A 25472-nucleotide genomic window follows, 5' to 3' on the forward strand; every position below is an offset into this window, starting at 1 on the left:
CATACCCCTGGGGGAGTCATGGGGGCTATGTGCCCCCTGGATTTATGTGTGGGGCAAGGGAAGGCTGCTTGCTGCTGGCTGGGGCGGGGACTGTTCTGGCCTCTTCCCAGTGGGAGCTGGGCCAGGGCTGCGCTTGGGGCGGGAGGTTGCGGCACTGGGTTGGGGGCTACAGAGGAGCTACAACCACCCCAAAACTCACTGTAGCCCCCTCCCAGTGCTGCGCTGCCTTGCCCTGCCCCGACCCACCCTTAGCACAACTCACGCCAGCCCCCTGACTGGGAAGAGGCCAGCACAGCCCCCGAGCCCACAGTGGGCAGCCCACCCTCACCTCATGCACAAATCCAGGGGGCATGTTGCCCCATGACCCCTGGACGAGCTGCCTGCCGCTTCATCCTGCACCCCACCCTGGCTGGGCAGTGCCTGCCCTTGCCCCAGCTCCACTCCCTCCCTCACCATGAGGGCCTCGATCTGCAAAGTAATTTTATAACCCTTGTTTTATAGCATTTCAAATATACAAAGCATTGTATACTGCATAGGCTATAATTCTGTGCTAAGGCTGACGATAAGGAAATCCAGAACATCTGGGACACGGCTCCCGCTCTCCCAAGTCAGTGATGCTGCTGCAGGCAGAGATAAGGGCACCAGGCAAGTGGACAGTCCGCTTCCCTGCCAGACCATGCCCCATGCCCCTGTTTTTGGGATGCATGTTTTAATTCATCAGATGGCCAGGACTGGCCTCTGAAGTCCAGGACTATCCCAGCTTAATCAGAACATATGGTCACCCTAACTATTCAATTGCAGCATTCAATTGTATTGAAGAAAAGATGGGGGCTATTTACTTTTACAATTGTTATTTTATTTTGTGTTTTCAGCCCTGTAGGGGGGGGACCCTGTGTTCCCGTTGATGGGACTATAGAGTGGAGTACCTGGGAAGGCTATTGTCAGGCTTTTAAAATGATATTTTCATTCATGACCAGGAATCCTGGTTTTCTCTGTTTAAAAATAGCAAATGATCTGATTTAAAAACCCCGAAGTCCACAATTAAAATGAAATGCCACTATATATACATAGGTATCAATTGAACACAATGTTTTATTGATATATTCGCAATTTTAAAGCAGTTTGGAAGCCTTCCAATGTCTCAATCACTGTAATAAAATAATGTCTAAGTACCTATAAATTTTTGGTGCTTGATTTTGCATTTTTTTATGATGGAAAATCAGAGCTCCCCCTGCCCAAGGCCCAGCTGCCACAGTGGAGCAGAGTGTGGAGCTTGGCTCCTCCTCCCCCATGGGTGGCATGGCCAGAGTGGAGCCCACGTGGAAGGGATGGGTACGGGCTGCCTGCTGTGGGCTCGGCTTCCTGCCCTGCTGCCCTCTTCCCAGAGCCTCTGCAGCCCAGTGGGTGGCACCTGGCACAGCCAGGCAGAATAGGGCTGGACTGGGAGGTTCGTTGCTACTGCTGGGAGCTCCATGCCGCCATGGTGAGGACCCTCCCGGCAGCAGCAAGGGGCCCGCTCCCTTCAACTGAGGGTGCTCCTAGCTGGAGGAGCTTGCTTCTTGCCTGTGCAGCGGGATCCCAATCCCGGGCTCCCCTTGTTCCAGCAGTAAGGCACAATGTGATCTAATGCACAGTCCCACAATAGAGCCTCCTGCCATGCACATGTATTATGGCAGGAGGCACAGTTGTGTGGATTGTGCATTAGACCTTTACCTGCATACGCAGAGGGCCCTTAGATTGTGTTTGAGAGGCCTTTGGCTGTTGTTCTAAAGTTCCTAGATTTAAAACTTACTCATGGCACTCATGGGTAGTGCAATAGTTGCATGTGATGGAATTTCTTGGCACTTAATTTCAGTGTTTCTTTTTATAAAGAAACCTAGAAAATGTTGTTACCTATGTTAGAAGAACACTAAGCTTTCTAATTCACAAACTTGGAAGTCAGAACATTGAGTCATACATTATGAAGTCTTTAATTACATAATTGGGTACATGTGTTTCTTAATTAGTGCACAGAATGGATTATGAATGAGATTGTATAGAGCAGTTGTAGGGCCACTGCTTGCTTTCTTAGGGAGTTGGAAAGCAAGTAGTGGCTGCAGGAAGAAGAAATGATGGGCTGTTGTTTAAGGCATTGGTCTGATCTGCAGGAGAGCTTTGTCTGATATTGGCTGTTCTGCAAACCTTTTCTGTGCTATTGGGAAGGCACTTGAACCAAAATTAAATGCATGTTCCTCATTTTCTGGATGCTTACCTTGAGAGAGACAGACTTGATTTTCCCCCTCCTCCCCTGAATATCTGAGCAATTACAAGGCAAGTTAAAGCTAAAGGGAGCTTTCAGATGATCAACAGCTCTGAAAAATCAGAGCAACCAATCTGGGCACCCAAAATTAGTGAACTCATTTTCATTGGTCTAATTTCAACTTCCCCAATGGGAAATAGTGTGAAATAATATTATTACACTTGAGTATTTATGTTTGTGTAACATGTAAATGCTACAGAGATCTAATCATGAAAAGTCCACAGTAAAATAATGATATACCTTCCAAATTTGATACAATATACATATGTATGTATACATGTATATATATTGTACAGTTCATGAGGTACAGTTAACCGTATCTTAATTCTGACTTGTGTGTATGCATTGCAATAAAGTTTTGTTTGTATTTACAACTGTGTTTTCTTCATGGTGCCCAGCTTCAGTATATGCCATTTTGGAGACTATAGGCTAAAATATATTGTAATAGTAAGGTATTTTATTTGATACTCAATTTTTTTGCAGTCTTCCATTCAGTTATCAGTGCCAGTCTAAGTGACTTCTCCCCTTCCTTTATTATTAATATTGGTCAAATATCTATAGGAGGTCTCACGTTCCTGGACTAACTTTACTTGCCCTGCCAAAATGCACCAGGGGCCTGAATCATGTGGCCTGCTGGTTACTTCAAGCTGCTTGATCCTGAAGATCCTACTCTTGTATTATGAGAATTTCACTTAATGCAAGCTCCATCTCATATATTTTGAATCAACTAATCTGTCCCCAATATTGGTTCCTCACAGACTCAGCTCCTGGGTAGCTGATGGAGTGAAGTTTCCCTTCAGGACCATACTTCTGCTTACCCTGAAACTTAGAATAATGCACTCAAGAGTAGCAGTGGCTACTCAGTGAGAGGGCTTTTTTGTGGGAGATACCCAGGCAGAAGAGAATGGCAGGATGGCATGGGGAGAAGGAGTTTATTCTTGATTATGTTCTATGGGGGAGATGGGGTTTTTGCCATTGTCACTTAACTGAGCATGGACAAGGCTTTCCACTATCCCCCTCCATGCTATTCTGGGATGATAGGAGTCCCATCCACAAATAGAGCCTTCTCCTGCTGCAGTGCGGGACTGTTATCCAAGGAACTGTGGTACTTCTGGGTGCTCTGTTCCTAACAATGACAGTCCACCCCACCACTTACCTTTATGCACTTCAGCAGTAGCAGTGGGCAGGCCACTGCTTCCACTGATTAGTTATTGGGGGGCTGTCTTTACAAACTGTAGGAGTCAACATTGCATTGGTCAACCCAAAGTTTACATTTTGAGGGTTATGGTAGTGTGAAGACTGGAGACAATAATTTTTTAACATGTAAAACTAACATTTGAATAGTATTCATGTGACAGATGGATCATGAACTCACTTTAGTGTCATCCTTTGCAACTCTTTGGTTGCATATATTTATTTTGTATCTGTACTGGTTTAGTCCTTTATGTTGACATTATCCTGTTCAATTCACTGTTAAAGCTTAGGTAACAATAATTGCAACCGAATCTCCTCTTATTATGGTAATAGCTGAGGCCCCACTACTGAAATCTCTGCAGGTCACTTTGGCATTAGGGTCTGTCATCTTGCATGTTTGCTGCCTGTCAGTTTTGGTAGCATTTGCAAATCTTATTATGGTTAAATTCATCACAGAGAACCATGCAAAAAAAGAAGGATGTGCCTTATGTGTTTGGAATCCCTAAGGATTCCTGTGCTGGACGAGTCCTAGAATAACAGGAATTCTCATTGCTACAGAAGGCAGAGTAAGGTGGCACTGTACAGACTCATTCAGAGGGGCATGGGTTTCATAGGTACAGCCTACTTCAGCAGATGCCTAGAAAAGCTTGTGCCTCTCTAAATAACTCTTTAAAGTGCCATCCTTCCTTGCATCATTAAGAGAACATGCACAAGGGCCTGAGAGACAGGGAACCGCTCTCAGGCCCCTTGCTGGCTGTTTAATCACTGGGACTTCTCTTTTCACCCTCACATTTATACCACTGATTAATTAATATATATTTGTAATACCTTCTGGCTAACTCCATGCTTACACAGCTAGCTACCTCTCTTCTGGCTGTTGAGCCCCCTAGCAGATGTTACACTTAAGACATGATCAACCAGTTAATCATATCTTAAATACTAACCCAGCCACATGTTCAGGCAATTTATGGTGCGATTAAAACAAGAAATAAGCCACAAAATTATTCCATAAAATATGTAATAATTTTGTAGCTGGATTCCATTGTGCCTTAAATTGAATATGTGGCAGGCTCATGTAGCCTGATGCCAGCTACGCAGTGGGTCTCTAACTGGCCTCAGTGCAGTCCTGTGACAGGGACCCACAATTAGCTGATTGTCAGTCCTAGCTTGGGACTTAACCGGAGTCATTTTGAGACAGACACTGGTTCAGTGTCATCTGACTTTCTACTTTCCAGTGCAGGGGGAGCCTGGACAAATGATCTTAGGGTCCCCCTGCACTAGCAATGGTACAGTTGGTATCTATCTTTGATCCCAGTATCATGCATCCTGCCACACGTTTGGCATGGCAGGAGACATGGTTGTTGGGATGGGGGAACAGATCCGACTCATCCCATTGCATCATTAAGAGAATATATGCAAGGGGCCTGAGAGAGACAGCGAAGTGCTCTTGCAGCTGTTTAACCACCCTTGTGTATGCCCCTGGGTCTTTTCACCCTCACACTTACACCACTGATAGATTACTATACTTCTTAAGATAGCATTATTTCCCTTTTAAACAAAAGAATTAATCCAAGGCTCACTAACAACTCATTGAAAAGCTCCAGTTGACAGGAATTGCATACCTAATGCACCGTGCATAGAGCTGACACTATCTTATTGCTCATAAAGAACCATAAAACCTTTTTTTGTACAAGTCGGACACAAGTTCTTTGCATTGATATAAATGAAAATGTTTTGGCATTTTTATGGTAGCGCTACCTTATTCATAATTTGTCTTCCAGCAAGAAGGAGGCTAAACCATATTGTAATGTTACATCCTACTTTAACCTGTGATTTAGACACTTGGTGTCTTATTCTTATTTATTCTCAGTGTAGCAAAGATTTGTGAAAGTATAAGTATGTGCAGGCAACCCTCGCTTAGTGTTCCTAATTGGTTCCAGAAAAAATGATCACTAAGTGAAACAGTGTTAAGTGGAACCCATTGCCCCATAGGATTTAATGTAAATAAATATTGGTTCCACACTACCTGCTGACCCAGACCCTGCGCTCCTGCAGCGCCACCCTGTGTTTGTGCTGGCCTTGGCTGGACCACTCTTCCAAGGAAGGCATCAGCTCCTCCCAGCCTCATTTGTTCCCCCACTGCAATGGCCCCTGCCAGCCCGCACCCACCGGCCACCAGTACACCTATGCACGGCCCCAGCTGCCCCACCCATGGGTCCTGAGTCAGGGTTCTGGCATGGGGTAAGCAGTGGGGCCACCCACCTGCCCATACCCCGTTTTGCCCAGTGGGGGCTCCCTCCAGGGCACCCAGCATGGGGACGAGCTGCCACTGCACTCCTGGTGGCCCTGGCCTTGGGCCCCACGCTCATGCCCCCCATCCGCTCCTTCTCACTGCTGCCACTGCTCCTCCCTGCCCGCTGGCTGCTCCAGCACCAAGTGCTGGACCCTGAGTTCCTGGGCCTCGCTGGCCTGGGCTCCAAGCTCATGGTCCCCACCCTCCCCTTCTCACTGCTACAAGTCCTCCCCGCTCACTCCAGCACCATGTGCCAGAGCGGACCCTGGGCTTCTGCCACCCCTCCCTGGGCTCCTGCTGGCTGCCACTCACCACTTGCCTTGCTGCTGCCACCTCCACCTTCTCCCCACACCTGTGCTGAGTGGTATAGTGAAACACGCTCAGCACTGAGTGAAACTAGATAGGTATTTGAAATGAGCATTATAACGAAACTGCGGTAAGCGAAACTTTAGTAAGCGAGGGTTGCCTGTACTATCTTAGTTCTAGGGCATTATATATAAAGGCCAGGAATGGAGTAAATTACTGTTTTATCCTTAACAGAGTTAGTAACCCAAAAAACACTAATGCAGTGTAAACTGTCTTGGCTTCTTGACCTGGGCTGTACGTTGGCTTTCTTTCCATGACCTTTTCTGTCCTATTTTTCCTGCAGAGCCACTGGCATTTCCTTCATATCCGGGTTAACAAGCTTTACTTATAATAATCATCCAGCAGTACTTCAGCTGCTTTATGCAGTCATTTAGTACCTGCTGATAGACTAGGTCAACAGAAGATTTATGTTTCAAAGGGGGAAGACTGTCCAAGTAGTTATGCTAACATATAATGATACAATTTGAATTTAAATTTCTCTAGTGCCTTTCAAAATTATACTGTAGATATACAGTACTGGGAAAAGATGAAGAGCTACTTTTCACTGATTTGAAAAGGTAATCTTAAGAATTATCCTACAGAGTATTAAAGCTAATGTTTAAAGACTGAAGAAAAAAAATTGTCAAAATTAAATTGCGTAGTTTGTTTTACATTGAAATATTTGGTACAGTTTTTGTCTAACAGATTTTTCTGTGGGGAGGAAGAAAGGAGGGAAAAGAAGCTGTTTTAAAAATAGAAAATACTGTATTTTACTGCAGGAGGAAATAAAAAGAATAACGGACTAGAGCTTGAGTTGCTGCCAATTCAGGATACATAGATTTTCACCCAAAGAGGCTTTGAGTCATTTTTTTTTCCCTGCTTATGCTCGTGTGAATGAACTTAAGCCTCATCTCTTCTGTAGGATTTAAGTCATACGAATACTTGCCTGGTTTTATTCCTGATATGTTCACTGTAGTTGCTGAAACATACAACTGTATACTCTTGCAGGGGTTTTTGTTTCTCAGATAACAATATATTGTTAGCTCATCTAAAAAGTGTCTTGTCTTAGTTAATGTTTCATAAATGCATGTGTTTTATAGGCAAAGATGTCCCAGGTTAAGCAAGTGGGTCTTTTAGCTGCTGGATGTCAGCCATGGAACAAAGATGTGTGTGCTGCTAGTGGGGATAGATTTGCCTACTGTGCCACCCTTGCAATTTATGTTTACCAGGTAAGATTTCTTTTCTGTGCTAGATTACTTGCTTTAAAATATTTTTCTTTTTTTCTCATCTTCCATTTATTCCTTTCAAAAAATGTTCACACAATAATTTTGAAGTGTCATTGTAGTAAAAAATGTGATTATGTAAGACTAGCATATCTTTTATTTTTCCTCAAGTCTGCTACCAAATTATTTTGGGGGACAAGGGGAGGGGAGTTACTGTTCATTACTTTGGTTACCACCGCAGAGCCAGTTTACCCATATTTACTCAAATATAAGACAACCCAGCCAATGCAGGGCCATGTCCCAGGGGTGGCTGTGATGTCTTCCAGTGGCCATGTAACTCCTGCCTCCCCACTCTGGCTCCTTGGGGTACCCTTCCTTTTCCTCCCCTGTCCTGCCTTGATGGATTTATTATGATGTTAACGGAGGCTGCCCCAGAGTCCCCAGATAAGCCTTGTTCACAGGCTGGCTGGTGCCTCTTGTTCACTTTGGCTTGGCTGACTCCAGTCTTGCCCCTTGGGCACTATATAAGGGCAGTCTGGCCCCATCAGTGCTGCCGAGCACCAGTTGCCTTATGGATTATATCTGTGGCCCTTCTTCTCCTGTAGCCATGCCTGTGCCTCACAGAGATTACTCCATATTCATTACTCCGTGGTCTGAACACAGCTTTTGACCTTTAGGCCCTGAATCTCTGTCTTGGCCTTAGCAGTCTTGGCCCTTCTTTCTGGCTGCACCCCTCAACCCAGGTCCACTGCTCCTCGCCCCAGTCCCATCTTGTACTTGTGTGCTTTGGGCCCCTGTCTCATGCTCTGAGCTTCTAGCCCCTGTTTCATGCTCTGTACACCTGGCTCTGGGCTGGGCTATTTGTTGCCTCAGCCATCTGGGTCCTGAACCCCTGGCTAGGCTTCCTGTTGCAGAGTGCCCTACCAGGCACTCCTCCGTGGCTTCCACACCTTCCCTGTAGCCACAACTCAGTCCTCTGGTTTCAAACTTAAAACATAAGCAAGCCACTTCACAGAATAAAAGTCTTCCTCACTCAGGATTAATGTTGCTCACAAGCCATAACTTCCTTGGAGCCCTCTCAGCCCAGCTTCCTTGGGTGGCTTGGGTTCCTGCCTCTTGGTCTCCAGCATCCCCTCTCTCCTAGGAGCTCCTCCCCTGTAGTATGCAGGGCCAGACTGCCTGCTCAGCCTCAGGTCCTGGGTTTATGCCCCAAAACCCCACCCCTTCCTGTCCTATGCCTCCCCAGCCCCACAGAAGTTTTTATTTGCAGCTGATGGCTAGCCTGCCCTCCTCTGCAGCAGCCAGCTGTTCTCTCCTTTTAAAGTGACATGGGCCTTGGCCCCTGTTACTTCTGTGTGGAAAATTTATAAATTTGTTATAATTTTCTGGGTATAGAATCTAATTATTGGAGGTTTGCCATGAATTTGTCCCCTTCCCACTGCTGCAGCGGGGAAAATTTCATTTTGGGGAGTCAGGTAGCTGCCTTGCCCTCTACCCACCCACTCACCTTCTTCCCTGTGCACCCTGCCCTTTTCCCTCTCCCACCCCTTACTGTCAAGCCCTGCTTTCCCTGAGCACATAGAAGTGAAGGACAAATCTGAAAACACCTTAGACTCAGTTCATCCAGAATTGATGCATTTTACCTTTTTGGGTTTTTTTTTTAAATGTTGCAAGTTTTAGCACAGGTATTCCATAAGCACACTTTTAACCAGCACTTTTGTACTTAATAACTATGCATGAGATTAGTCCAAATAAGAAGGTTCATGATTTACTATATAGTTCATTGGGCTGTGCCCCAGCAGAGTCAACAGTATTTCAGACCATGGTGACCCCGCAGCTTAGTACTGCTCAGTACGTATACTCCAGATACCACTCCCCCCACAAAAGATCCATGTGCTAATTAGCACCCCCTCATGATTGGAATGAGGTGTTCTTGTCATGAGTCTTTGTATCCTCCAAAATCAAGTCTGCTCCACATGCAAGGTGATACGCACTGCACTGTGTCACATGCAGTTATATAAGCAGTGAAATGCACGTTTGCATGCAGAAAAGGTGGCAGTGCGCTTTTGAACTAAAACACCTTTGTGTTTTAGTTCAAAGTGCACTGCCGCCATTTCCTCAGTGATAACGTGTATTTCAGCGTTTATACAAGTGCATGTGCTGCAGTGCTGGGTGCTTTTAAAAGCACCCAGCATTGCGGCACAGGCTTGCATACAGATGCCCCAGGTGAGCAGATGGGGATGGGGTAAGGACGGAACTGATGATATATGGACAGGCTAAAGCAGATGAGGCAGAAGATCAGACAGTAAAGGTGTAACTGGTAAGATTTGAACCCTGGGCTCAAATCCCTGTGCCTGCCTTCCCCTTCTCTCTCCTCCCTCTTCCACCCTGCCTCATTGAAACCCAGCATACCAGGACATAGCCTGACACTGAATTTGGCAGCGCTTCCTCCCTCAGCAGTGCTGCCATGACTTCTGTCATTGATTGCCCTTTAACTCAATGCCCAGGACTCACAAATCTGTTGCCCACTGTTAGTTTTGCTCCTGGCAGACAGTAGAGAGAAGACAAGAGTTAGTGGTTTCTAGAACACACTGCCCAAAACCCACTGGCAAAACATCCCATATCTTTCTGGCGCTTACTTATGTAGAAGAGGATAAATCTATTGCTGCTATCAGTTAATAGCTTAGCTCAAAATTTTGTGTGGTGCATCCAGTCTTAATGAGGAGACTACATAGGTATTAATATGTCACCTAATGGAATTTCTGGGTTTTTTCTGTTTTATTTTTTTTAAACTGGTTTCAGAGCCAGGCAGTTTAATTTAGGAAATACTGATACTGTCAATGAAGCTTTAATTTTCTGCCCTTCTGCATATACGTTGAGTATTTTTTTCCCATGATAATCATCCTTCAATATACTTGATGTTAAGAGACTGGAAAAACATATTACCTAAATACTTGATGACCTATGTGAAACATTCTTCTGCAGCTTCTGACTAATTTATAAAAAGGAATCCTACTTGCTACCATGGCTACAGTCCTTAGCAGCATTGCAGTTAAGAGGTCTGTCACTGGTAATCAATCCTATTTGTGGATATTTATTCCCATTATAATACTGCTTTGGAGAGTGAACTAGTTTTAGTTTTAAAATGTACAAATCTGGAATCAATTGCAGCATTTTAAAAGATGTAATGTGACAAGTTGTACATTTCCATTCCCAATATATATCCATCCCTCCAATGCATGGTTTTAACAGCTGTGGAAAATGAAATACAAAATGAAGTGAAAATTGCAATGTAGATTAATATGATAGGTACATTTTGTGCACCACGTCTTTATGGGTCTTTGCTACTTTGACTTCTTGCTACATTAAACAACAAGGAGTAGTAAGGGAACTGAACCTCAGCATTATAGTAAAAGTAATAATAATGGTTTAAATTAGGGTGAGAAAAGTCAGGGTTGACTCTTTATTCCATCTTGAACTGATTCCAGTGTGCTGAAACAAAACGAACATAGATACAGCAGATATAAGTATTGCATCTGAAAGGATGGGTGCACATTGGTGGCACTTCATAAGTAAATGCTTCTATCTAATATTGATAGATGCTCTAAGGAGTGTTCCTGTGAGGTTATTAGTCAAATTCCTGAATTCATTCAAAATAGAATCAGGCTGGACTGTTATGAGTAAACATTACAAATTAACAGCTTAATTCTAAGGTTGCACTACACTTTTAAGATGAAGGTTCCAGGAACAAATATCTGCCTCTAACTTACGTGACACAGGCCAAACTTCTTCACCTTTGTGTCTCAGTATAATACCTGTACGTACTTTTAAAATTCTGATATGAAAAAGGTGATTGAAGTGCAGTTATTAGAATATAATATATTTTATGACATTAATTAAATAAAATTGACATCTATGAAACACATGGAAGTAATATTTATCTGTGGAGGTTAATAGAATGTTTGCACCTTTCCAGACAACTGAATTCAGTCTACCCAGCTTATTAAAATAGTAAATTCTCCAAATTGGTAGTATAAATCAAACTGCAGTCATATGTATAGTAAATTGCATTTTTCTTGGCCATAAGAGACTTGAGCCACTGTCTCTAGTCCAGCATTATGTATCATAAGTATTAAATGCATTTTCTGAACTAGGAAAGGATTTTTGGGGTGATTTGTCTTATTGGATCAATTGAATGGTTGGGATAAAGTTAAACAAGCTTTGTGCTTTTAAAATGAATCCTTTTTTTTTCTTTTAGATGGATCACAGATACAATGAATTCAAGCTCCGGGCAATTATGTCTGAGCATAAGAAGACAATCACAGCCATATCTTGGTGTCCCCATAACCCTGATGTATTTGCAAGTGCCAGTGCAGATAACCTAGTGATCATTTGGAATGTAGCTGAACAAAAAGCTGTTGCAAAACTGGACAATACAAAAGGTATTTTAAATAGTTTATTTGGCATAACTTTTTCTCTTACCATTTTAGAGTTTGTAGCCTTGTGAGTATTTCTGAAGTCAGTGATTCTCAACCAGGGTGCTGCAGTACCTTAGGGTGCCTTGAGATCTATTCAAGGGTGCCTCTTAGTGCCATGCAATCTTAGTACCATTAGGTGAGCAAACATGAATCACAGGATAAACCTAGAGATTTCAAATCATAATGCATAGTGTTAAAAACATTCTGACATGTTGTAGTCTTTTTGAATTCCTTGCAAAAGATCAAGTTCCTTGCTCTATTTTTCTCTTGGCCAAAAAAAAAATGAAATCAAAGAGCTGACATTTTTCCAAGGGGAAATTTTTCCAATTTTCTAGTCCAATAAGGGGTGTCTTAAGTTTAAAAAGGTTGAGAACCTCAGCTGTAAGTTATTGGGAAACATTTTCAGAAGTTACAGAACATGAAGTTCTTTATCTTCACTGCTGCTCATGTAGAAAATAATAAAATTAAGTTGTTTCATTAGATTGTTGTAAACAGTAAGGATTGAGGCATAAGTAGTCTTGGAGACCGTGAGAGTAAAGATATTATATAGTTCAAGATGTTATACAGTTCACAGTCACAAATCATATGAAAGCACTAGGCACAAGCAAGGAAATCTATATTGATTCAGACCTTGTAAAAATAAGAAAAAAATTAACTTTGATTCAAGATATGGTTAAAAAACGAATGGTATTTATTTATTTTGAGAACCAGTTCACCAATCTTAAGTAATTACCAGAGTCCATGACCAAATTTAAAATAGAAGATGATTATATTTCATTTTTTGGATCTCTGATCTTGCTAATTTTATTTTAAGAATTAACTTTTGGCATTAACTTTGCTCTTACTTTAACTTTACTCGTATTGCATCTCTTAGATATTGCTAAAAATAGAACAGCCTGGAAAAATAAATTATGGACATTATTTGACTGCACTCTGCAATCATGCTTTTATATAATGACATGGGATATTGAAGCACTGGAGATGAAAATATCAAAATTTTGTTGTGGTTCAATTTTCTACCCTTTTTTATTTCTGGATTTCAATGGTTTAAAGTTAATGTGGGGCTTTTTGTTTGTTTTGTTTGGTTTGGTTTTTATTGTATAGTAGGCTCATAAATATTTTATTATAAGGTAACAAACTGAATAAATGTGAACATTCTGTTTCCACTTTCATATGAATAATTCTCTTTGGCACTAATGAAAATTTAAGATATAACATAATATTCCCATGTAGTATTTCTTAAATTATTTTCACCCTCTGAATTTGAGTCTGGTATCTTTTAACTGAGTGCTCAAATACTCATAAAGATCAACAGCTTTGTAATATGAATGTTAGTACTGGATGAAAAACATTATTGTCAGTATATTGAATTTCTGGTACTAATTCTCACAGGATGCTTTTTAAAAAAATTTCAGGAGTTCCTGCTTCACTTAGCTGGTGCTGGAATGCAGGTGATGCAGTTGCATTTGTCTCCCATAGAGGCCCATTGTATATTTGGACTATCTCAGGACCAGACAGTGGGGTAACTGTACATAAAGAAGCACATAGCTTTCTTTCAGACATCTGTCTATTTAGGTGGCACCCAAAGAAGAAAGGTAAAGCAGTATTTGGACATACTGACGGAAGTCTTTCTGTATTTCAACCAGGTAATAAGTTGCATGATGAAATAATCATGTTGTTATTACATGTTTTGTTGCTGATGCAGATTTTTAAAAATATCTATGTAGAATTTGTTCATAGTATTGTAGTATTTCTGCTCTCCCCCCAAGCAGCACCTGCCCCTGCCCCCTCCCTCACTGCAGGGGTGTTGATCTGCCCCCCCATGCCTCTTTCCTCCCCCACTTCCCTTCCAACTTATCAGCTGGAGGTAGTTCTCCACACTGCCAGCTCTACTTCATGCTGTACTGCAGGTGCGTGCAGCACAGGCATTTATTAGCCAAATTATCAGCCCCATTGGGCCGATATCTGATATAGACAATTTTCTTTATATTGGTACTGATCCAATATTGGACCGATGTATTGGTGCACCTCTAATATAAATAGCACATTACTGTATCACTACATATGTCTTGACTGGATACATAGAAATATCCTTTGCCATCATTATTCAATAAAGAAAGGTGTCCCTTCACAGTGATCATTCCGTATCTCAGAGTATGTCATTTATATTGTGTGTATCCGTGTGTATCTCCATCTGACAGCAGACCTTCAATACTGGGACAGGGTGGATCTCCTCTAAGTCATATGAATTTTGGACAGTAGTGTACTTTATCAACAGAATTTTTTTAAAACTAATTTAAATAATTTGTTTAGATATTGCTTCCATAATGCTGAAAAGCTACAGAAGCATCAGGACAACAAATATATATTTTATTAAGTGTTCATGTAATTAATATCTGTCATGGGTTTAACCAAAATGATTTGAAAATGAAAATGGGAGCAGTAGACATAGAAATCTAGAATTTTCTGTACTATTCAGGAACTTGCAAAGGCAAGTAAAATTCTGGCTCTCAACACTGCACATACCATAAGATAAGTTACTAGTTGAAATCTGTGTTATTACTTACTGGGGAAGTCTGGAGGCATAGAACTGACTTTATATTGCTGTATTTTTCTCCTATACAACACTCAACTTTTTCCAGAATTCAGCTGCTGGAAATTGGACCACACATTATAAACAAGGAAATATGGTACTAGCAGTTTCTGCCACTTAAGCTTCTTCTGGGCAAAAGCAAAACTAACTCTGAACAGGGTCCACAGGGAGCAGAAATGTAAACAGGCTTTGCTGCCTAGCAGCTACTACTCAGTTACTTAGTACAAGGAAAGATCTATTTCTTTTCTTCATCCTACCTTTCAACAACAAGGTGCATAGCTTACCTGGAGGTTTATTGTGTGTGATAAAATACCGTAATGCAGAAGTTCACTCTACAGCTTTCTATTTAAAATTGTTTTCCTTTATAAGTGAGATTGTTATTGCAGCATGCACATGTTTAGTGGGAATAATAAAAGGAAAAACAAAATCCAGCCTCACTACCTGACTGTGCAGTGTCTCTGTGAGTAGAACTAGGCAACAGTTTTTGGTCAAACCCATTTTTTTCCACTGAAAAATTCAGATTCAAATGAAGCAAAACATTTCATTAAATTGTGTTTGAAATGATATGAGCAAATTTGGTTAAGAAAAAATCTTGAAAATTGAAGTGGAAACACTTTAGGCTCTCACACTTTGTCTTGGTGGCAGCTAGTGCACTGGACTGAGACATGGAGGGTTAGTCCCTACTCTATATGATTCAGAGTGAACTGGGATGAAAATATTCTGCTCTGAAGCAGATACTTGAATCTGGATCTCTCACACCTTGTACCAGTATCCTAATGACCAGGATGGATAGACACACTCAAGTTTTGATCCAAAATCATTGACACGATTCCATCTTTGTGAAAACATTCAAAAGCTTTGTTTTATTCCAAAGAAAACAAATTCAAAACCTTGAAAGTTTCAACAGTTGCACAAGTCTGATTTATGGAAACTGAAGTGCAGAGACCCTGGTGGCAAGGTCCAGCCTGAAAAAGTTTGTGATGGCCACCCACAAGCCTCTCAGTCTTGTGGGGAATACACAGCCATTTGTTAGAGGTCAAGACATCTAGGAGACATTCTGATTCACTGCAGTTCCAAGAAGTCTCTGCCACCAAGCCTCAAGTAGGAGCCTCAGCTGTTAAATTAAAGTTGAGTCTTTAGTGAAGGAAGGCAACAGGGATCTGAATCAAATCTAGATTGTTAAAATGCAGTGAGAACAAATTCAACTATTGTACCAATTTACTTAAATGCCTATAAGAACAAACTAAAAGAGTGTTGGCTTTAGATCAGAGGTTCCCAGCCACTGGGCTGTGGCCTGGTACTGGGCCGTGAAGGGTTGGTTGCCAGGTTGTGGCAGGAACTCACTCAAACACCTATCTGTCTGTCCAAGTGAGTTGCTACCACTGCCAGCAGTCATGTGCAGGGTAAAAGCTAGGCAGCGGGGCAGCCCCAGGAGGAAGGCAGCCAGTTTTGTATACCCTGTTCCACTCCTGTGCCAATCTGCAGTATAAAAAAGGTTTGGAAACACTGCTTTAGATGACTACCCCCATGCAAAACAAGGTTTAATGCACTTAAATCTTTTTGTCATCTTTATGTAAAATATTCCCTTACCTTAATAGCAGTTGCCCCAAGTTAATTAATGCAAAACAAAGTATGCTCAGTTGAGAAAACGCTAAGTAGTAGCATTTAAAAGACACAATAATATTCTACTAATTAGCCAGTACTGACTCAGCCTTCAATTACACAAGGTTTGATCCTGTTGGATGCCAGGCACCCTCTACTCCTTTCTGTTGAACAGGCATGGGAGGGTGTTCAGCACTTTGCAGTATCAGGTCTACAGTGAGGAACAGGAATGATTCACTTCTGTATCATTTTTGATGGCTTAGCCCAGTGACAGGTGAAAGGCTAAATTCAGGTCTGGTTCAAACAGATGCAGTTCTGCTGAGTTCTCCTGCATAAGGGCTGAACTTTGATGCTAAGATAAATTGCCATTCCATGCTCCACCTGATGTTTTCAAGCCAAAATATTCGTAAGTGTAGGCATTGCTGTTGTTTTTCTTTTTTTAGGATTCATTTTAGTAGCATCAGTTTCCCTTGAGTATCATTAAAACTTTGTTTGCAAATAGCAGTAATAAAATGAGATGGATTTTTAACAGTAAATAGTCATCAACTAAAAACCAACCCAATAAGGGAATTCACTTGGTTAAATCTAAATTTACCAAGGTGTGTGGTAAAGATAAGAATATGTCAGAATGGTTTGTAGTGAGATCACTTTTTAATGATATACTTATTGTGCCCCTGTAGGGTATTCTGGCCCCTTTAGAAATGGCAGCCAACCCTATTAAAGGCATTCAGCTACGAGGTGTTTGGAGCATCCCACTGAGAGCTTAAAAACCCAGAGGAAAGCTGGGAGGAGACAACCTGTGAGGAACAGTTTGCAAGGAAAAATGAAGCAGGCTATGGGTCGAATGCTTGCTGCATGGAGGAGCCAGGATGCTGTGCTGTGCTGAGCAAAGGGGCTCCCTTCTCAGTTTCTGGGACCGGACAGCAGGATTTTGTTTTGTTTGTTTAATTGTTTTGTCTCTTTAAAGACTGCTTTCCTTTAGGCGCCTGCCACAAACTACATTTAAGACCTGATGAACCAGTGAATCACATCTTAAATTGTAACATGGCTGCATATTAAAACAATTAATGGCATCATAAAACAAGGAGTAAACCACAAAGTTGTTCCATAGAAATGTGTAAATATTTGTGACTGGTTCCTATCGTGCCATTAATTGAACATGCGGCCAGGTGCGCCCCCATGGCTGGGAGTACCATGTGACCCCAAGGCTAGGAGCCTACAGTTAATAGGGCTTCCAGCTACGAGGGCACATCATATGTTCCCATGACTAAAAGTACTACGCCCAACCATAAGAGCTTGCTACTTGCCACGATCCTGGCCTCCTCCTACACTAGCGGTAAGGCATGCTGGTATCTGTTGCATGTGTATAATGGCAGGAAGGGAAATTATGTAAATTGCAAATCGGATCCCATCATGCCTTTACCTGCACATCTGGCAGGGGCATTAGAAGTCTGGCTAAAGAGCTCCTCAGGAAGCAGACTTTAAATATATTATTTAAATTCTCAGCCCATTAACAGAGCATGAATAATCCTGCATGGATTAACACATTTACTGTAATAATATTCTCCCCAGCCCTTCTCCAAGTATTTGGAGAGTAGAGCACTATAAACCAGAAATCTAACACATGAGTTTCTTGTCAAGATTGCAGTGCTAACATGATGTATGAAACCAAGCAGGGGTGGAACCAGAAGGGTGTGGTTTCACCCTGTTGGTTGTGCCACACGTGTAGTGCGCGCTTTGAGCAAATTAGCTTATCACTGGGGGGGGCAGCAGATGTAGGGGAAGGTTGTTCCTGGCCAGGGCAGCATCAGCTGTCCACAGAGACATCCCTTTCTGGTGCCACCATGGGCATACCATCTGTTGCTGCTGCTCCTGTTGCCATCACTGAAGCTGGAACTGCTACTGCTGTGGGTTCAGCAGCTGTTGCTGCTGCCACAGCCATGGGGGCACCAGCGGTGGCTGCTGCTGCTGCTTCTGCTTCTACGGGGGCACCAGCTCTTGCCACTCCTGCTACAGAGCCAGCAACATCAGTCCCCACTGCTGTGATAATTGCAGAAGGATCTCAGCAGCTAATTGAGGCTGTCAAGTACCCAGCTGTTCTTCATCCCTCCAGCAGGAGACCCCTTGTGCTACATGTAACTGGACCGATGTTACATGTAATGCTGGTGCCCTTTTTTGTAGCACCATAGTGTCTGTAATGTATCCACAACCTGAAGTAGCTCGTGTAATGTATAGATTTAAAGGAGTGCACATAGGAGAGATCATTTCATAATAAAATAATCCAAAAAGAAGTCACAAGAATTTTAAGCCACAATTAGAATATGTGGAAGATGAATGAGGGAGTTGAAAGTTTATGAAATCTTGCTGGTTCTTTTATATAGCTATGTAGATTTGAAAAGGAAATTCCCCAAGTAAATAGACAGGTTGTCTGCCGGACAAAATTAGTTGGTTATACTAGGTGTAAAGCAGTTCTACGAATTTCTAGAGGGTGCCTACAGTCTGAAAGGTGGTGTTCTGTAAGGTATTTTAATTTATATCAGTTCAGTTGTTTTACACAGGGTATTTCATATTCAATAAAGGAAATTTTCAGAACCCATCAGGGAATACTTGCTGTTAAGTACTTAGTAAAGTAGGATTTTTCTATACCAAATCAGATCTTTGGTTTACTAAATTAATATTATGTATCTTTCTATGCCATCTGAAAAAGATCTCCCTTAAATACAGGTATGAAGGGAAGAGTTGGCTTCCTAACTTGCTTAAAGATTAGCTGAAGCAGGAAATTTGACCGAGGAGTGGATAAACTAATGGATGTTTACATTAATTTATACAACTCCTTGCTGTTATCCAGTCTCAAATATCTGTTTTCCCAAACAACTGCAATAAGGGTTAGTGTTTTTGTACCCCCAGAAACAGTGTACACTACTAACCAAATTCATGTACTAAATTCTGGTGTGAAGTATTTTCATATTAATAAAAAAAAATGTTTTGTAGCGAACAGACATTTGAGTTAAGTATTTTAATGTCAATGGAAGTAGTTTATTTTTGTTCTGTATCAATCATTAAACAAATTACATGGAAGAGATAACAGATAGCTCTTTACCTAATGTGTCAAAATGTGACAAATTAATGGCATTCCTTCTTATCAAACTTGAAAGGTAAGTAAAGACTGAATAACATTAGAGAGAATGAATTTAGCGTGTCTAGAAAAGTAGAATTTTTTTTATAGTAAACGGCCACTTCAAAAACAACAGATGGTGTTACTACCTTTGTCCTGGCACTGTTTTTCTAATATAAAAATTCAGTGCCAGCTCAGCATAAAAAAACAAAAGTGTGTCATAAACATCATAACAGAGCTCATTTGGTTCACTCCAGGGATCAATGAGTGAAATTTAATGGCCTGTGGAATACAGGAGGTCAGACTACATGATCTAAGTCTCTTCTGACTTTACATTCTGTATGTATATGTGTATGCATGCAGTTAGTCTAGAGAAGAGGAGACTGAGAAGGGATTTAATAGCAGCCTTCAACTACGTGAAGTGGGGTTTGAAAGAGAATGGAGCTAGACTGTTCTCAGTGGTGGCAGATGACTGAACAAAGAGCAACGGTCTCAAGTTGCAGCAAGGGAACTTTAGGTTAGATATTAGGAAGCATTTTCTCACTAGAATGGTAGTAAAATACTGGAACAGGTTACCCAGAGAGGTGATGGAAGATCCATCCTTGGGGAGATTTCAGAGCCCAGCTAGACGGAATTTTGGCCGGGATGATCTAGTTAGGGATAGTCCTGCTTTGGGCAGGGCGTTTGACTAGATGGCCTCCTGAGGTCCCTTCCAACCCGAACTTTCTATGATTCTATTCAATCTCTACCCAATCCTGGTTTGGAAATAATGCAGTCAGTAATAAAACTAGTTGTCCATCTAACATTTGGGAAAAAAAAATACTGTTTTAATTACTTTTGCTTACTGTCCATCTCTTCATTTTACTAGTCTATAGCACTCTTTTGTTCATCTGTACTTGATTTATTTGTGTAGATTATTTTTACTTAGAAAGAATTTTTATCCTAGTTCCAGGAAATCTATGAATCTTTATTCAGAGAAGTTACTAGGACTATTTATTTGACTAATGACCACTACAAATAAAGGTTTGCAAGATAGATATAGATACTACTTTTTCTATACCTGTATACGTCCATTCTATATACATGTGTGTTTTTATATGTATGTGTGTGTGTATGTATGTGTGTGTATATATATGTCCTGCAAATCTTTATTTGTAACTGTCATTAGTCAAATAAATAGTTGACTATATATAATAAAAATATGTAGTTGAGATTATAGTGTGTGTGTGTATTTATGTGAAATATCTGTTGGATTCAGAAACACTTTTTGATGAGTACAGTAGAGAAATTTTGCTGGCTCAAGTAGTGCTGTCTGTGGAACAAGCTACAGAGTGTCAGGAAAACAGCTCTCTGCCCACCTAAACAGGAAGAAATGAAACATGTATGAAGTTGATGTGATCGTTAATAACCTAAGCAATCTGTTTTTCTTGTGGTTTAAAGGTTCTAAGAGTCAGAAACATGTCCTAAGACCAGAGTCTCTTGAAGGGACAGATGAAGAAGACCCAGTTACAGCCTTGGAATGGGACCCTCTGTCGACTGACTACCTTCTTGTTGCTAATTTACACAATGGCATTCGACTTGTAGATTCTGAATCTCTCTCCTGTATCACTACATTTAATTTTCCCAGTGCAGCAGCCTCAGTTCAGTGCTTAGCCTGGGTTCCTAGTGCACCTGGAATGTTTATAACTGGAGGTAAGCGTTCTTCAAGATATGCAGTTCTTGAATGATTATAAATATCTCGTTCAGTCTCCAAAATTGATTCTTCAAGTTTGATCTTTTCTGTATCTTTGACTTGGATATCCATAGGAACAGAAATTATTTTAACGTACTCTAGGAAAAAATACATAAACCAAGAAAAGGACTGGAAAACCACTCCAGGCAGGTTTAATTTATTTTGTATTGTTCCTTTTCATGAGTACAATTGACCAAAAATTCTCCTATTTAGATTTCAGTTTCAGTAACATTTTCTTAATGACAAGTAGTTTGCATGGGTTTATCAACATAGACTATAGTTGGCTGAGGATAAGAAGCTTACAATTTCTATGCCATGTCCGGCTGCTTCCGTTTTTCCTTCTGCTGTTTTTAGGGGTTTTCTCCTTTTTTTTTTTGTCCTTTCAGAACCACACAGCCCAAGGGAAGTCAGAGTCTAGCTTGAAGGATTGTTGGAGTGATAGTGAGAGTATGAGGGTGAGAGAGTATGTGACACTCTTCATAGATTGACCCACAGGCCATAAATCAGCCAATGCTAGAACCACTGATTAATAAAGTAACAGTTTTGTGAAGTTGACTAAACATATTTGTAATATTATTTTAACATTATGGATTTGATTCAATGCTATATTTTTTCATTTTTGTTTCTTAGAATATTTATATTGTATTTAGACAAGAGGTTGGTAAATCCAGAAATAAATAAATAGAAAAATTATTTTTTTACATCTCAGATTCTCAGGTCGGTGTGTTACGTATTTGGAATGTATCGCGTACAACACCTATAGACAATTTTAAGCTGAAGAAAACAGGGTTCCATGGGTTACATGTGCTCAGTTCTCCTCCAAAAAAAAAGTGTAAGTATATGTTTTGTTGTCACTGTTTCATAGCCATGAGTACAGATTTAAAAGAATATGGGCTCAGCACCTGTTCCAGCTTTAAGGCTTTACTGCTGCTAGCCCAAAAAGTAGACATCTTGCCTCAGGTGTGTAATTTCATTCTGCCTGGTGAGATGAATTTCTCACAGTGGGCAGACCTCTTTCGCCAGTACATCCAATTTAATAAATATTGAGGGGGGAAGAGGAGGATGGAGAGGAAGGCTCATCTGCCTTTTGTCAAATTACCTAGTGGCTAAGGCACTTCCCTTCAAATTTGGAGACCAACATCTCCCAGTTTGCCAAGAGTACTCCAGCTGTGGGCTATACTAGACTAAGAGCACTTTCCATTCTTCATATTGAAAATGGAACCCTTTAGTGGAAAGGAATGCACGTAATTGAGGTGAAGAACATGCAAGATGGAGCCTGACTGCAGTTCTGCAGAAAAGGTACTTATCTGGAAGAGAGTGGGAGAAAGCCCTGGGGTCTGCTCCTTGCTTCTACTGTTGTTCCTGTATTTTATCCTATGATTATTTAAAGCAAAATGCTTTAAAAAAATTGAGAGCAGGAAGCAGAAACGAGGACTCAACCAATCATCATTGGGTTATAGTATGTTTTATGAGAACCACAAAATCCTATATGCACAGAGTTGCCTTTCTTCTCATTAGCGACCACAAGGACAGGAAGGAGTGCACCCTCAGCAAGCTTACAGATGATACGAAGCTGAGGGGAGTAGTAGGTATACTGGATAGTAGGGCTGGGATTCAGAGAGACCTAGACAAATTGGAAGGTTGGACCAAAATAAATCTGAGGTTCGATAAGGACAAGTGAAAAGTCCTGCACATAGGAAGGAATAATTCCGTGTACTGGTCCAAGCTAGAGACTGACTAGCTAAGCAGTGGCTGTGCAGAAAAGGCCCTGGGAGTTACAGTGGACAGTAAGCTGAAGATGAGCCAACAGTAGACCCTTGTGAAGAAGGCTAACAGCATATTGGGCTGCATTAGTAGGAGAATTGCCAGTAGATCTAGTGAAGGGATTCTTCTCCTCTCTTCTGCACTGGTGAGACCACATCTGGAGTACTGCACCCAGTTTCATGCCCCTCAGTACAGAAAGGATGTGTACAAATCGGAGAGAGTTCAGTGAAGGGGAATGAAAATGGTTAGGTGGCTGGGGCATATGGCTTCTGAGGAGAGGCTGAGGGAACTGGGCTTATTTAGTCTGGAGAAGAGAATGAGGGGGAATTTTTAATAGCAGCCTTCAGCTACCTGAAGGGTAGTTCCAAAGAGGATGGAGCTAGACTGTTCTTAGTGGTGGCAGATGACAGAGCAAGAAGCAATGGGCTCAAGTTGCAGCAAGAGAAGTTTAGGTTAGATATTAGGAAAAGCTTTCTCACTAGGAGGGTAGTAAAGCACTGGAACAGGCTACATAGAGAGGTTGTGATCTCTCCATCCTTGGAGGTATTAGGACCCAGCTAGACAAAGCCTTGGCTGGGATGATCTAGTTGGGGATCATCCTGCTTTGAGCAGGGGGTTGGACTAGATGACCTCCTGAGGTCTCTTCCAACCCTAATTTTCTATGATTCATGAAAGCTTTTTTACTGGCCAGTAACTAGTGGTGAAATGAAAACCACTCCAGGCAGGTTTAATTTTATTTAAAGCTGTGATCTCAAATTATGTGACTGCCATTTCTTATGCAAATATGAAAATACAAACAATGGTAATGTTTATCTCCTTTCTTTTATAAAGCATTTTCATCACATTCTCCTACTAAAAATCATCATACATCATCTACCAGTGAGGCTGTTCCACCCCCAACCCTAACCCAAAATCAAGCATTTTCTCTTCCTCCTGGCCATGCTGTTTGCTGTTTCATGGATGGTGGAGTAGGGCTTTATGACATGGGAGCCAAGAAATGGGATTTCCTTAGAGATTTGGTATGTTTCATTAGTCTCTGTAATATTTTATACAATAATTTTATACAATATTTTATACAATAATTTTATACAATTATTTGATACAATAATTATTAATGAATATAATATCTTTTAACAACAATAATAGATGTTCAAGCATGTAACTTACACTGCAGTGCCCAGCTAAAATAGCTTCTATTAAGAGAAGGATTGAGGTTCTAGAGCAGGGATGGGCAATTATTGCAGTTGGACGGCAGCTTAATGAGTTTTGGTGAGCTGTTGAGGGCTGCAACAGTAACCTCTCCCCTTGACAGGTGCCCCATCCCATGGTCACCATCTTGGGAACAGAAGTCCTGCCCCCTAACCCCTGACCTTTGCCATCAGAAGTCCCTCGCCTTGCCCCTGGAAATACTACTTTTGGGAAGGGTTGCCATCTTGGAACAGAAAAAAATGAAATCATATATACTAGAAGTCAAACATCTATTATAATGTATTTTCATTTCATTTAAAAAAATTGTCCTGATTTATGTGTATTTGCATAGTCTATATAGAAGTGATTGCAGAACAGCTAAAAATGGTCTTACTCTTGTATATTGTGTGTGGGATGTGGTTGGGAGGGTGAGAGTGCATGTATGATGGGATGTGTGGGGGTGGTATTTATGAGAGGTGTGGCTGTCTGTGGGGTGGTTTAGGTGAGTTGTATATGTGGGAGGTTAGGGAGTGTGGGGTGTTTTTGGGGTATGTGGAGGGATGGGGGGAAACTCCCATACGTCCCCCTCATAGTGCACAGCCCTTACCAGCAGCGGCGTGGGGCACAAGTGCAGTTCTGGGGACTTGTATTCCACTGGGGAAACGCCCCATGTGATGGACCCAGCTGCTTTCCCTGCTCCCTGCCACCATATGTAGTTCATGCGATTATGCCAGAAGTAGCGCTGTTTCCCAGTGGAGTCTCATGAGCTGCATTGAGGTGACAGGGAGCGGGGAAGGCAGTGGTTCCACTGTGTGGGGCTTCCCTTGGTGGTGTGCAAGTGCCAGGAGCTGCACGTGAGCCCCATGCAATAAAGGCAAGCCAGCCTGGTTCTGCTCCTTCCTGCCATGTGCAGCTCCCAGATATGGCTGGAGCTGCGCGCCACCAAGCAGCTGTGCCTGCTTGGGCCATGAGCACCCCAAGGGCCCACTGCCTCTTGCTGCTGCCACTGGCAGCAGCAGGGGCTGTGCGCCATGGGCTGAAGCATGTGGGGGGGGCCCACACCCCCCATCCTTCCTCACACCCCACATATCCCACCTATACTCTCACACATGCCCTGCCCACCTGAGCTCTGCGCTTCTGCTGCCCTGCTCAGCACAGGCCCTGGGCTCCACACTCCCACTAGCCCCAGCCCCAGCCCCATGGTCCATGTTCCCACCCAGTTACAGCTTCCCTGTCTGGTGCCCAGAGCAAGCACTGCAGCAGGGACACAGGAGGAGCTGCTGGAGGCCAAGGAAGCCAAGCAGGTTTCCCAGTGGCTGCAGCAGTGGCAGCAACAGCCCCACCTGGAAGTTGTGCATACTGGCTGGGGCTGGGGTTGGGGCCAGGGCCCTCCTGTGCAGGAAGGTGGGAGAAAAGCATGCGGGCTGATGGGGTACAGTTAATTGATGGGTGCCTGTGGGCCAGATTAAACCACCTGATGGGCTGGATCTGGCCCGCAGGCTGTATTTTGCTCACTGCTGTTCTAGAGACCTTAAACAGCTGTAAAATGCTAAGCTTAATTCTTCCCTGTGGTGTCACTCAGCATTTTCTGACAGCTTTTGTTCCTCTATAATGCAGTTTTTCTTATGGTTGAAACACTTCAGCAA

At 42.1% G+C, this 25472-nt stretch overlaps 1 protein-coding gene across 3 annotated transcripts in view; it reads left to right on the plus strand.

Annotated features, from left to right (window-relative positions):
- WDR17 (WD repeat domain 17) overlaps nt 1-25472 on the plus strand; it is a 147849-nt gene that overhangs the window by 55604 nt on the left and 66773 nt on the right. For all 3 annotated transcript variants that reach the window (XM_019521804.1, XM_019521802.1, XM_019521803.1), the window contains exons 2-7: nt 7232-7360; nt 11613-11796; nt 13248-13478; nt 20583-20834; nt 21584-21706; nt 23470-23657. In XM_019521804.1, the coding sequence (XP_019377349.1) occupies nt 7238-7360; nt 11613-11796; nt 13248-13478; nt 20583-20834; nt 21584-21706; nt 23470-23657 (1101 nt within the window). In that variant the 5' untranslated portion in view covers nt 7232-7237. The remainder of the gene's footprint in view (nt 1-7231; nt 7361-11612; nt 11797-13247; nt 13479-20582; nt 20835-21583; nt 21707-23469; nt 23658-25472) is intronic.

Source organism: Gavialis gangeticus, unplaced genomic scaffold, assembly GCF_001723915.1.
Source record: "Gavialis gangeticus isolate Ggan-Ray unplaced genomic scaffold, GavGan_comp1, whole genome shotgun sequence".
NCBI classification, from domain to species: Eukaryota; Metazoa; Chordata; order Crocodylia; family Gavialidae; genus Gavialis; species Gavialis gangeticus.